The sequence below is a fragment of the Lygodium microphyllum genome, chromosome 29 (assembly GCF_053477565.2).
Source record: "Lygodium microphyllum isolate KBCC chromosome 29, Lygodium_microphyllum_v1.1.10, whole genome shotgun sequence".
Classification (NCBI taxonomy): domain Eukaryota; kingdom Viridiplantae; phylum Streptophyta; class Polypodiopsida; order Schizaeales; family Lygodiaceae; genus Lygodium; species Lygodium microphyllum.
Window position 1 is genome coordinate 77,295,416 of NC_141163.1, and position 12,945 is coordinate 77,308,360.

Genomic DNA, 12,945 nt, shown 5'->3' on the forward strand with positions numbered 1-12,945 from the left:
GCTTCATAGCAATGACTTACAACCAGTCTGTCCCTTAGTAGACCGGGCTTGCTGATGGGTGATTTCAATGTGTGTAGATGCATTGCAATCTACTTCTCCGTACTTTGTAGTGAATGCACTAGAAGGCCATGACTGGGATGACCTTGCATCAGCTAGTCTCCCATTGGGCATTGGTCGTGATCGCAAAGGCTTGGCAAGGTGAGCAAAATGGACAGTTTTGAGTGGACAATTAGAAAAGGTCTGCAGATGTTAGTGCCAAGGCATTCCCAACAGTATAGTGTATGTCTTACAAGGTGCAACAAGAAAGTCAGCAGCCTTGAATATTCTTCAATCTTTCTAACATTGGCCTTGGATAGTTTTGTATGTTCTCAAAAGCAGTACTCATCATTTGTTTGACCCAACCAACTGGTTGTAATATCCAACTTACGAGCCATCTGGATAAATATGAAATTGCTAGAAGTCCAATGTCAATTGAGCAAAATGCATTCTAATCTCTGAACACACACACACACACACACACACACACACACAGCAGTTGATGTCATGTGGGATTCTCTTTGGGAGTAGTGTTAGACTAATTGAGAAACTTGGCAGCTTCATAGCTATTGCTTTTGATCTGATGACTGTTTGCTTAGATAAGTAACAGAAATAAATGAATATATATTTTGTTCCATACATCTATGCATATATAAAGAATTGAATTTAAGTGTGGGTTGTTTTTAATCTCTCAGATCTCATTTTTCTTCTTTTAGGCCAAGTATGTAAAAGTCTTTCATATGTGTTCTCCATACTTATCTTCATTCGGCCATAAAATCAATTATACTTCATCAGGAAATTCTGATTTATGCTACATGTGTATCTGATGTGTCCACTATCTATTGATCATCCTTGTGCTTTCAAGCATCTATAATGATATACAATTTGATAGTTGGTCATGTTCTTGGCATTGTAAGTTTTAGAAGAGGAATGATGGAATGCCACTTATACATATAAATTTTGGGGCATTACAGGTATGCAGTTTGCAGTGAGTCAACTATCCAAAATCTTGCAAAAATTCGCCCCTCAAGTAAAGCACGACTCCTAAATATTGAAGGTGTTAATCAGGTAAAGTTGCCTGAGTGTATCAGAAGCTGGTTGTGTATACATCTTGGATGGTTTATGCAGAAATCAACAGTCTATAGGGTTCAGAATTTGTAGGGCTTGATTTGGCTGCATTCAGTTGCCTGAATTTTGCTGCTTTGCAGGTTAATGAAAACATCTGAAGTACCAAAATCAAAAAGAGGCTGGAAAGTAAATATTTTGTCACTGAAAGTGGACTCAGCACAAGAGAAGATTTGTTAATCTGCTGCTGCTTCTTTATTGAGTGCTCATGAGCCCTTGTTAGATTGGCCTTGAGATTTCCATCATGTTTATGTGTAAGCACGTTTGAGGTATCAAACGGTTGGGGCACCAGTTCACTTTGCTGCATTGTTATTCTGCACAATCATGTTGCTTAAAGCATTAGCAGATCGATTGCTGCCCACGCTATGCACATAAAACTTGCTTTGAGGTTGGAATTTGCCAGAGAGCTGAAGAATTTTCACAGCATTGATGTTTGCCTCAAGCAACATCTCACAATTGCTCAAATAACATGCTTGGCGTCAAAATTCTTCTGCCATGTATCAAGGAATTTGTAGTTACGTACCCAAGTATTTTGAATCACAATTGCCTTGAGGTACTCTGCTTTTCAGATTCAGTAGTAGTATTTTTCTTCTTGGTGCTCCAACATTTTCATGCGTCTATGCTTTGCTATCTATGAAATCCCAATCTACCTACCCAATGTCTTGGCTATGTACTAGCATAAGTATGGAGGTTCTTCTGGCACTTTAGTCATTGTTACTCTCCCAGATCCCTCTTTTTTCTGGAGTACACACCCTGTCATCTTAGGTCACCCATAATTTTATTGTATTGACTTTTAGTCTTCTTTTCACCTTGGCAATTTTCACAGATGTAGCCTTGGAGGGTGTGGATGTAGTACAACCCCAAAAGCAATGGCTTTACTGATCATGTTCTACCTTGGTGCTTCAGAATACCTCCTGGTACCAGTGGGTCCTGGAGAACAGGTCACTCTGATGTTTGGAATGGGGTATCATTGAGAACGGTTTTAGCCTTGCTGCACTTTGGTTGTCCAGATATCCATGCAATAATACTGGAAATAAGCTTCCATCTGTGCCAGTGTCTGCCAACCTACTCCATTTAAGTAAAGTGTGATAGTGTGAATGATCCCATGTAGAGTGGCTTAAGATATGCTCCCTACATGGGAGAAGGTGGTAGAATCCCAAATGTCTAAGAAGGCATCTTGCCTCCTTTTCATGCAGTCAGAATCTCCATGTATTTTTCCCATCTGCTTCTAAGAATATGGATGATCTCCAGCAAGTTGCAAGTGAGAGACTCATTAGCCTGGCTGCACCTCGACTGTCCAGCTGTCCATGCAATGATACTAGAAATAAGCTTCATTTATGGCAATGTCTCACAGCCCACTCCATTTGAGTGAAGCGTGATATGATAACATGTATAGTGAGCTAAAATAGGCTCCCTTGAACATCCTTGTGTCGAGAAGATGGTCCTTTAACAGTAGTCTAAGGCACTGTTCCTCAAGTCATGATCATCTCTTACTAGTGACTTGAAAGACAAGTTAATAATTAGGTTAGCATATGTTCAACAGAATGTGGCTTAGGAAGTTCCACACATTATATGTTCAACAGAATATGGCTCAGGAAGTTCCACACATTGACATATTTCGATAGCTCACTGCTGCGTAATCATTGGCTGTCGACATCTCTTGCTAGTGGACATAAGAGGATACCTTAGATCATGCCAGTGAGTCTTGCCACAATTTCGTACGTGCATAAAGCCCCAAGCCATTCCTTATCCAGGCAACAGACTGGAAGAAAAGGCTGCTTTAGCATAAAGTTTGGTGTAGATTTGTCTTATTTTATAGCCAATGTTAAGCTTCTGATCAAAGTCTTGTGTCCTGCTTGTTTCAGTGGCTTGTTATGAAACATGGTGATGAAATTCTTGCAGCCATCCAGAAAGCTTCAATGGATCTTGGTTTGCCCTTGGATAATGTAGAGAGGATCCTGTCAGTGGTACGTCCATCAGTGGTACCTCAAACTCAAGGTGTTTCAAGATCATCTCAAAGTTCAGAAGTGAAGGCAACTCCTGCAAAGGTTGAGGCATGGAAAATGTGGCAAGAGCAGGGTATGCTCATCTCAGAAATTGCAGTGAGTTACTCTTCTTTTCACCGATGCCACCCTGGATTTCCAAATGTCATTGAGCTCAATCATGTTAATTTGGGGATAGTTTTCTATCTTTGTCATGGGTGTCTACTAGGCTTGATATAAATTTGGCGCCAGTTTCTAATTAATGAATGTAACTGTAGAATCATCCATATCGTCCAAAACCAATCAAGGAGGAAACTGTTGCAGACTACATAATGGACTGTCACAGGGCAGGATATGCTTTAGACTGGGAAAGACTCTGTGCTGAAACCGGTTTTTCCAAAGTTGTTGCAGAAGTGAAAGCAGGCATTGAGAGAGCTGGTTCCAGGGATAGATTGAAGCCAATAAAAGAGCAAGTATCTGAGCATGTAAGTCTCAATGTTCTTGTTGTTAACTGAGTACTTGGCAGCAATTTGTTTGGTTTTGGTAAAAACTTGTTGGAAGCTTGTCTTATGTTTTGGTTGAATTTCATATTTGTTACCTAATACTTTTAACATCCGCTTAGCTACCCACTTTCTACACGTACATCAACAGGTGATCCGTTTACATGCTAACTATGACTCCATGTTTCCTCTTAATGAACATAAATGTGAGTCCATCTTTGATAAGGCTAGTCTAGTCCTTTCAAACCCTCATATCTGAGTCTTGGTCTGCTCCTATGTTTTTAATTGTTTGCTTTTTGGGAGTTGGATTCTAGTTGGTAGTTGTAGCCCATGAGTCTGTGTATGCTCTTTATGTTACAAAACATGGTTTCAGCAAGATGAAGAGAATGGACTATGGGGAAAAGAAGAAGAACAAGTAGGAACCATGATAGCATAGGAAGTTTGATTGTTTGATAGTTGAGCCAAGTACATTTATTTATAGTTTTTCAGCTAGGACCTAGTTCCACCCTTTGCTTATGGGATATAGTCGTTGTGCTTATAGCACTTGTCACTTTTGAACCATACATTGCTTGTGCCTCTAACACCGCCTCTAGCACCACACTTTCTAACACTCTCCCTTGGTGCTGGCTTACCCTATAGATAATTGCACCTAAGGATGTAGGCTTCCCTCCTTACTGCTTGCAAGACCTTTTAGCTCATGCAGTGTCAAAAGAGTGTAGGTAGTATAACACTTCAGAAGATAGTTTCATTACATTATTTAAAAGATGGTGATTGTTGTATATGGTTGGCTTTTGGTTTCTAGCAAATTTTCTGAGGGTGTCCAAATTGGTTGCAATTCTTGCACTTGGGTTTCCCTTTGCTCCAGCAGTCTTATTCCTTGTTACCAACTTTCCTGCATGTCCTGCAATCTTTGAAGATCCTTTGCTATAGAGTGTAGATACTACTGGGCTCGATGTAGTCTCTTGGGTCTCCTCTTTGATTTTGTTTGCTTGCTCATAGAGTGTGGTTTCCACCGAATTTAGAGTCCTGTGTGGTACATTTCTCAAGGTTGCTTCCACCTCCTCATAACCCTTCTTAGTAGAACAAGGGCTTCATCATCTTCGATGGGTTTACCAATAGAAGACACTTGCGTTGTCAAGCTTTTAAATTTATTTATAGGTGAAGTGAAGGAATCATAATTGTTTAAATCATGCTTGAAAAACTCTATTAGAATTTTTATCGTTGAATTCTTTGCTTGCAGGCTAAAGCTTTTATCCAACTCATCCTAGGCTTCTTTTGCATTTTTAATCCTAGATATCTGATAAACATCATCTGACCAGCCTCATACTATTATCTGGAGTGCCTTATTATTTTTTCTTCAAGTTGGGTTGTCAATAGCCTCAGGCTCTTCGAATGTTTTCCAAAGATATTCTCGCATTAGGGGGTACATGATTGTCATCTTCCTAGTGTGAAGACAGTTTCCTTTCAATTTTTCTAGTACTTCAATTTTTGACATTGGGAATGGAGAAGTCTTATCGGTGACTTATACAATAGTGTCTAACTCCTTACAAGATGCTCAAAAGGATGCTTTAGAGACTGGTATCTTTGGTCGCGTGAAGTTCTCAAAAGCTTGCATAGAAGCAACTCTTTGTGCTTTTTAAATTAATTAGTTCCACTTCTATGCAAGTGTGAATATAGCTTGTTTGAGAGGTGATTTATGTTGGGTATCTCACACGCCTTACTTACGCCTACGCTCATATGGGAGTGTGCGGGTGATCACTAGGACACTGGGGCACTTTTTACTCTCGGTAGGAGAGGTTTTTTCCCCCAGATTATGTGTACTATTTTGTATGTGCTTGTGGTGCACACTTACGGGCACTTACTGTGTTCGGGTGTGAACAACCCCTTATAACCCTAAGGTATAAGGGTTATCATTTGTACTTTCAGCTAACTCTCTATTCAGTACTATTGCATTGGGTATCGTGCTCAACTCTGTCTCTCACTCTCACACTGTCTACTGCACTTCAGCTGCACCTCGATCCTCTCCCATCTGACATTTGGTATCAGAGCTCAGCTCAGAGCAGTCTTCAGTCTGCAGTCTGCAGCCCACTCCAGTTCAGCCAGCCCCCGCCAGTTCTGCCCCAGCCGCCTGTACCTGTGCGTGTCCTGCACAGCGTGCTATCTGTCCTGCACAGCGCGCCCTGCCCAGCGCGCCACCTGTACCTGCGTGCTGCCACCTCTGCCCAGCGTGTCCTCTGTCCTGTGTCTGCCCAGCGTGCCCCTTCGCCTGTCAGTCTGCCTGCGCAGCCTCCCTGCGCTGAGCTAGACTGTGCCGTCAGCTCCAGCTGCCAGCGCGCCACCTGTTTCCACCACTCAGTCCTGGGTGCCGCCTCCTCTGCCCAGCGCGCGCCCAGTCCTGCCTGCGCGTGTCACTGGACCTGCACACCTGTACCTGTGCGTCAGTCCGACTGTACCCAGCAGTCATTACCTCGGGAATCGTGCCCGTCGTCAACACGCAGAGGTAACATTCTGCACTTTTCTTTTACACAGGAGTTCGTGCAACAGGTTCAGGTTCAGCATTGGGAAACGTGCTGAACAGCAGGTTCAGTTTTCAGCATTGGGAAACGTGCTGTGTCAGTCTGTGACACATTGAATGCACATTTTGGGGCTTTTGTAACAGACATTTGTGACAGAAATTTTGGGCAGAAAATTTTGGGGCTTTTGATGTTTTAGTGCTGCTGAGCACTAATTGCACCTTGGGAAGCGTGCATCAGTGACAGTTTTTTTGAAAAAGTACCCTTTGCACATTAATTGCAGACTTGTGTTTGCTGCAATTTCTGGAAATTTGCAGATTTCCAGCCGGTACTGCATTGACATTGCTCAATTGCCTTTTGGGAAATAATGGCAAATCAGGGAGGAGATGTATTCACCTATGTGTCCAAGGAAGACCGATTGGATGGGAACAATTATTCCCTTTGGTCTTTCATGATGAAGAATGTATTAGTGGCAAAAAATTTGTGGGATTATGTCAGTGGAGAGGAAGCACGACCGGGAGTTGTGGCTCCCGCTACTCCTCCTCCAGGAGGACGTGCAAGAGGGCAACCTCAGCCCCCTCCACCTCAGCCCGCTCAGCCACTTCCCCCAAGAACTGCAGCTCAGAAAACTTGGGATACACGGGATGCACAGGCTATGTCGCTGATTGCATTGGCAGTTCAGCGTTCTATCATTCCTCATATTCGTTCAGCAGCTTCTTCACAAGAAGCTTGGTTGATATTGGAGCAGATGTTTGCAGGAAAGAATGAGACTCGCATCTCTTTCTTGAAGAAAGAGCTAGAGACTCTAAAGATGAATGAGGGTGATTCTATGCAGGATCATCTCAACAAAATTCAGGACTTGCGGGAGCAACTCATGAATGTGGATGAATACTACTCAGATGCGCAGCTGATTTCTACGACATTGAATTCACTGCCTCCCTCTTACTTGGCTTTTCATACTGCCTTGAACCTCACTATGAGGATTTCGAAAGAGCCCATCACTTTCATTCAGCTTGTCAGTTTGCTTCTAGAGGAGGAACAAACTAGACGGAACAGTGGTGTGGATGGTATAGCCTCTGAGCAGGCTTTTATGTCAAGGCAGAAGGGTAAAAACAGCCAAGGGAAAAATGCTTCGCAGAGTTCTGGTAGTAGTAACACTTCACAGACAAGTCAGAAACAGGGGGGCACGCAAGCCAAGAAAGGAAAATGCCATTACTGCAAGAAGCCTGGCCACTACATCACTGAGTGCAGGAAGCGCATCGCCAAAGAGAAGAAGAAGGAGTCAGGGATGTCTGTTTCTGCAGCTCCTTCCACTGCCAGTGAGTCCGCGTCCTTTGTTGCAGACAGGGACTATTGTTTTTACACTTGCAGTTATGATGTCTCTTGGGCTGATAGAGCATTTAGCTCTACAGAAGATGCTGACACTTGGTTCTTTGACAGTGGTGCTTCACGGCATATCACATCTCGTAGAGATTTGTTTGCTTCTCTTGGTGCACCTCCCGTTGGGAAGTCTGTTCAGTGTGCTAATAATGCATCATACCCTGTTCGTGGTATTGGGGAGATTCAGCTTACAGCCATTGATGGCTCTATTCTCCGCCTACAGGATGCTTTGTATGTGCCTGGCATTAAGAAGAATCTGCTTTCCATTTCTTCTATGGCACGTTGTGGTTTGCAGGTCACCTTTGATGATGACCGTTGCATGGTCCGTGACAAGGAACACATGACATTGGTCTTGACAGGTTCTCTGTGTCATGGGTTATATGAGTTGGATGCTCTTTCGGTAGATCAGTCTGCATATTTGACATCCACTCTTACTCCTGCTATGTTAGAGGCAGAGTTATGGCATGCTCGTTTGGGGCATGTAAACTATGGCAGCTTGATGTTATTACAGCGTACTCAGATGTTGGATGGATTACCTCTCTTGGAGAGACCTCCTGAGCATTTATGCGAGGGTTGCATTTTGGGGAAAATGCATCGTTTCTCTTTTCCCCGTGATGTTGCTTTTAGAGCAACAGCCAGATTGCAGCTTGTGCATTCGGATGTTTGTGGGCCCATGCAGACACAGTCATTGGGTGGTTGTTACTATTTTGTAACATTTATTGATGACTTTACACGTTTGTGCTGGGTCTACTGCTTGAAAAAGAAGTCAGAAGTGTATGATGCATTTTTGGCTTTCAGTGCACTTGTGGAAACTCAGTCTGGTTGCAAGATTAAGACTCTCCGTTCGGACCGAGGGGGGGAATACATGTCCTCTATGCTGAATTCTTATTTGCAGCAGAAGGGCATTATCCATCAGTACACTACTGCATATACTCCACAGCAGAATGGGGTAGCAGAGAGGAAAAATCGGTCACTCATGGAGATGGCCAGATGTATGCTGAAGGCAAAGAGTTTGCCTCATAGTTTTTGGATGGAAGCCGTCATGTGCGCTTGCCACATTTTGAACAGATGCCCTACCAAGGCCTTGAAAACCGTCACACCTTTTGAGGCTTGGCACAGCCGCAAACCTTCTGTTGGCCACTTCCGTACTTTTGGGTGTCTTGCATATGCCCATATTCCACAGGTACTTCGAAAGAAGTTGGACAACAAGGCTGTAAAATGCATCTTTATGGGATATAGCAGCGAAAGCAAAGGCTACAGACTCTATGATCCCGTGACCAAGAAGGTTTTTGTCAGCAGGGATGTTGTATTTGATGAAAAATCAGAATTATCCTTGGCTGGTTTTGATACATATCAGGCTGCCCGTGATGTCTTTGAAGGGCTGCTGCCCATCACATTTGGTGATTCAGCTGGTACTTCAGCAAATGAACCTAATGTTCAGCCAGCTGCTCCTATGGAACATGCAGTAAATCAGCACATTGCTGAAACTGAAATTCAGCAAGAACTTGTACACAGTCAGGAAGCAAGACAGGTGCCTAGATGGTACACGCAGACTATGAGAGATAGTCATTTGGAAACACCCTTGGCTGGTCGTACTCGAAGGCAAACTCGACTGCATGATTCAGCACATTCCATGGAGTTTGTTATGGCAGCATGTACTCATGATAATGAGGAGCCTGAATGTTTTGAGGATGCACGACATAGTGTGCATTGGATGGCAGCCATGCAAGCTGAATTGGATTCTATTCATAAGAATCATACTTGGGATTTGGTGTCTTTGCCAGTTGGCAAACATGCCATTGGTACGAAATGGGTCTACAAATTGAAAAGGAATGCAGATGGATCCATAGATAAGTACAAGGCACGGCTGGTAGCTAAAGGCTACGCACAGAAAAAGGGCATTGACTATGAGGAGACCTTTGCTCCTACCTCCCGTATGACGACCATTCGGTCTATGATTGCCTTGGCTGCACATTTTGGTTGGAAAGTGCATCAGCTGGATATAAAGACTGCATTCTTACATGGGGAACTTCAGGAAGAAGTGTATGTACAGCAGCCCATTGGTTTTGCAGTTGAAGGCTCAGAAAATTTAGTATGCAAGCTGAAAAAAGCTCTATATGGTTTGAAACAAGCTCCACGAGCTTGGTACGCAAAGATAGATGCCTTCTTGCTTAGTCAGGGGTTTGTAAACAGCCCATCTGAGTCTACCCTTTATGTACATAAAGAGGGGGGATCCATGCTGATTTTGTGTCTATATGTAGACGACCTTTTGCTCACTGGAACACGTGCTGATCAGATTTCAGCATTCAAAAATAATTTACAGCAAACTTTTGACATGTCTGACTTGGGTATTTTGCACTATTACTTGGGCATCCAGTTTGTACATGATGCTAGAGGCATTGGATTATGTCAGTCAAGGTACATTGGGCAACTTCTTGAGAAGTTTGGCTTACAGGATTGCAAGCCAGTTTGTACACCCATGGAACCTGGGCTCAAACTGTCATTACATGATGACAGTGATTTGTTTGATATCCATACTTATGCTCCAGCAGTGGGATGTCTCATCTATCTATGCCACACTCGGCCAGACATACAGTTTGCCGTTTCAGTTTTGAGCAGGTACATGCATCAGCCTCGTATGTCGCATTGGCAAGCTGTGAAGCGTGTGTTTCGTTACTTGCAGGGTACTAGAGCTCTTGGATTGCTTTATGCCAAGGGGGGACCACTGCAGTTACATGCTTACAGTGACTCTGATTGGGCTGGTGATTTTGATACTCGTCACTCCACTAGTGGCAATTGTTTCTTTCTTGGCTCGTCATGCATTTCTTGGCTTAGCAAGAAACAATCCACTGTTGCCACGTCGTCATGTGAAGCTGAGTACAAGGCAGCCTTCACTACTGCAGTTGAGTGCGTATGGCTTAGACGCTTACTTGCTGATTTGGATGTATCTGTTACGGAGCCTACTCCTTTATATACTGACAGTCAGAGTGCCATTGCAGTGGCACGGAACCCTGTGTTTCATGCTCGCACGAAACACATAGAGATTCACTACCACTTTGTCAGAGAGAGGCTACATGCAGGTGATATCAGCCTTGTCTACTGTCCTACCACCAGCAATGTGGCAGACATCTTCACCAAAGCTCTTCCACGAGACAAATTTGAAGCATTTCGCGATGCTTTGAATTTGACGCCCTTTGGTGGCGGATGATCCTTGTACACTTGATCACTCTTCACTCCAGGGGGGTTTGTTGGGTATCTCACACGCCTTACTTACGCCTACGCTCATATGGGAGTGTGCGGGTGATCACTAGGACACTGGGGCACTTTTTACTCTCGGTAGGAGAGGTTTTTTCCCCCAGATTATGTGTACTATTTTGTATGTGCTTGTGGTGCACACTTACGGGCACTTACTGTGTTCGGGTGTGAACAACCCCTTATAACCCTAAGGTATAAGGGTTATCATTTGTACGTTCAGCTAACTCTCTATTCAGTACTATTGCATTGGGTATCGTGCTCAACTCTGTCTCTCACTCTCACACTGTCTACTGCACTTCAGCTGCACCTCGATCCTCTCCCATCTGACAATTTATACTTGATCTATTTCAAACAGCCTGAAGTTCGAAAACAGATTTTTACTATTGAGCTACACAATAATGAGCTTAGATTTAATGTGAACAAGGGTTTTTGACCAACAATTTGAATGAGCAATAAACCATTTCATTTATAAGAATATGAAAGGCTGTTTAAAATAGATAAGGAAATTGTGGCAAAGGCGGCTGTTTAATGGATGGTGCTGATTTGGTAAAGATGTGATGATGTTGTTGATGTTATTGATTTTGATGGAGGTGTCTTGAACATGTAGATGATGCATTTTGGAGACCAATGGCTCTACCTTCCAATAAATCTCCTCTTCTCTTTTCTTTTTCTTTGCTTCAGACACAGAAGCTAACCCCCCTTCTTATCTACACAAGGTGGCCCCTTGCTTCTCCCAAGCAGCACCCTTAAGCACAATACTTAAGCTGGGGTTTTAAGCTGGTCCCTTGTTGGTAATAGCACTTGACAAACACACTACTAGAATAAGTTCCTAGGGATTACCGAAGGTGTGTGTGCGCCAAGCATATGGAGAATATGTGGAGAGAGAAGTAATACGGAGGGGGAGCAAGCAAGACTGTGTGTAGCCAATCGTGATGGTCTTATAGTTACTAGGAATCAGAGGGTCACCACTCTTAAAGAGTGGAAATATAGTATGGTCTAACCATATTTCTGGAAATTCCCCACATACTACTTTATTGAACATACTTGCCAATATGGGTTCCAGTGTGTCATATGCATGTGAGGAGTGCTTTGCCACTAGACCGTCCTCATCTTGTGCCCTACCATTCTGTAGTCTATAGATTGCCTCTCTAACCATCTTGTGAAAAAGGACCATTGCATTAGTTTGCGGGCGTGTGGAGGCAATATGTGTGTCTCTTCCGGTACATCATATAACTGTGACTTATAATGTTACCAAGCATCAGGTGATGTAATCTGAATAGGGGGACTGTCTCTTATGAAACATTCTCCATGCTCTTTTGCTATCCTGTCCCAAAAACAGTTGGTATATCTCTGTCTCAATTTTTGCTAAGTAGTCTCGCTTCTTCTTCCACTCTAGGCATCTGAAGAGCATCCTTGCTTGTTTATGTGTTCGAGTGCCCGAAGTTCTCTCTCTCTGTAGGCGTGTATGAGTGTCCTTGCACTCATCATCATGCCATCCATTTTGGGGGGTCATAGAGCATGGGGTTTTGTGTGGGGGCAAGGTGTGGGAATGCTTACATAGCTGAAGTATGCAAGGCCTCCGTCAAATCTCTTGTACATTCTTCTAATGATCTACTCAAATCTAGCATTTGTAATCTATCACGCTCAAAGCCACTATATACATGTAAAGTTTCCTTTGCAAAGTGGTATTTGGGTGCTTGGGGACATACGGTGCAGTGTCTCTCTTGTGCCCACAAGAGACTATAAAGGTCAATATGCCATTTTCCACTTCTATTTCTATCGATCTCCCCAAGATCTCAAAGTTCTTGATGTCTAGTATTAATGATGGTGATCCTATCAAGTAGTCCATTATACTTGCCCCTTGCTTATGGTTCCAACATGTCAAAGCATTTGATCCTGGCCAACATGATAGACCATTGAAGATGGCTAATCCATGTGCACTTCCTAGAGCTAGTAAGTGTGTCCCATAGCTACTTACTTCTTTGTCTTGGGACATCTTGTGTAGACCCACCTCATCTACATCAATCTCTTTGAGCATGGTATCCTCTTGTATGTAAAAGTCCCTTTGTCGGGGGACCCTAGCCGGTGCATTAAAATCCTCATGTATGTAGAGAAAGAAAGAAAGAAGGAAAGAAAGATCTATTAACATCTCTA

At 43.2% G+C, this 12,945-nt stretch overlaps 1 protein-coding gene across 2 annotated transcripts in view; it reads left to right on the forward strand.

Annotated features, from left to right (window-relative positions):
• The window catches only part of LOC148010821 (uncharacterized), a 168,314-nt gene that overhangs the window by 118,069 nt on the left and 37,300 nt on the right, over window positions 1-12,945 (forward strand). For both annotated transcript variants that reach the window (XM_087671275.1, XM_087671274.1), the window contains exons 16-18: window positions 1,011-1,104; window positions 3,027-3,263; window positions 3,422-3,628. In XM_087671275.1, the coding sequence (XP_087527401.1) occupies window positions 1,011-1,104; window positions 3,027-3,263; window positions 3,422-3,628 (538 nt within the window). The remainder of the gene's footprint in view (window positions 1-1,010; window positions 1,105-3,026; window positions 3,264-3,421; window positions 3,629-12,945) is intronic.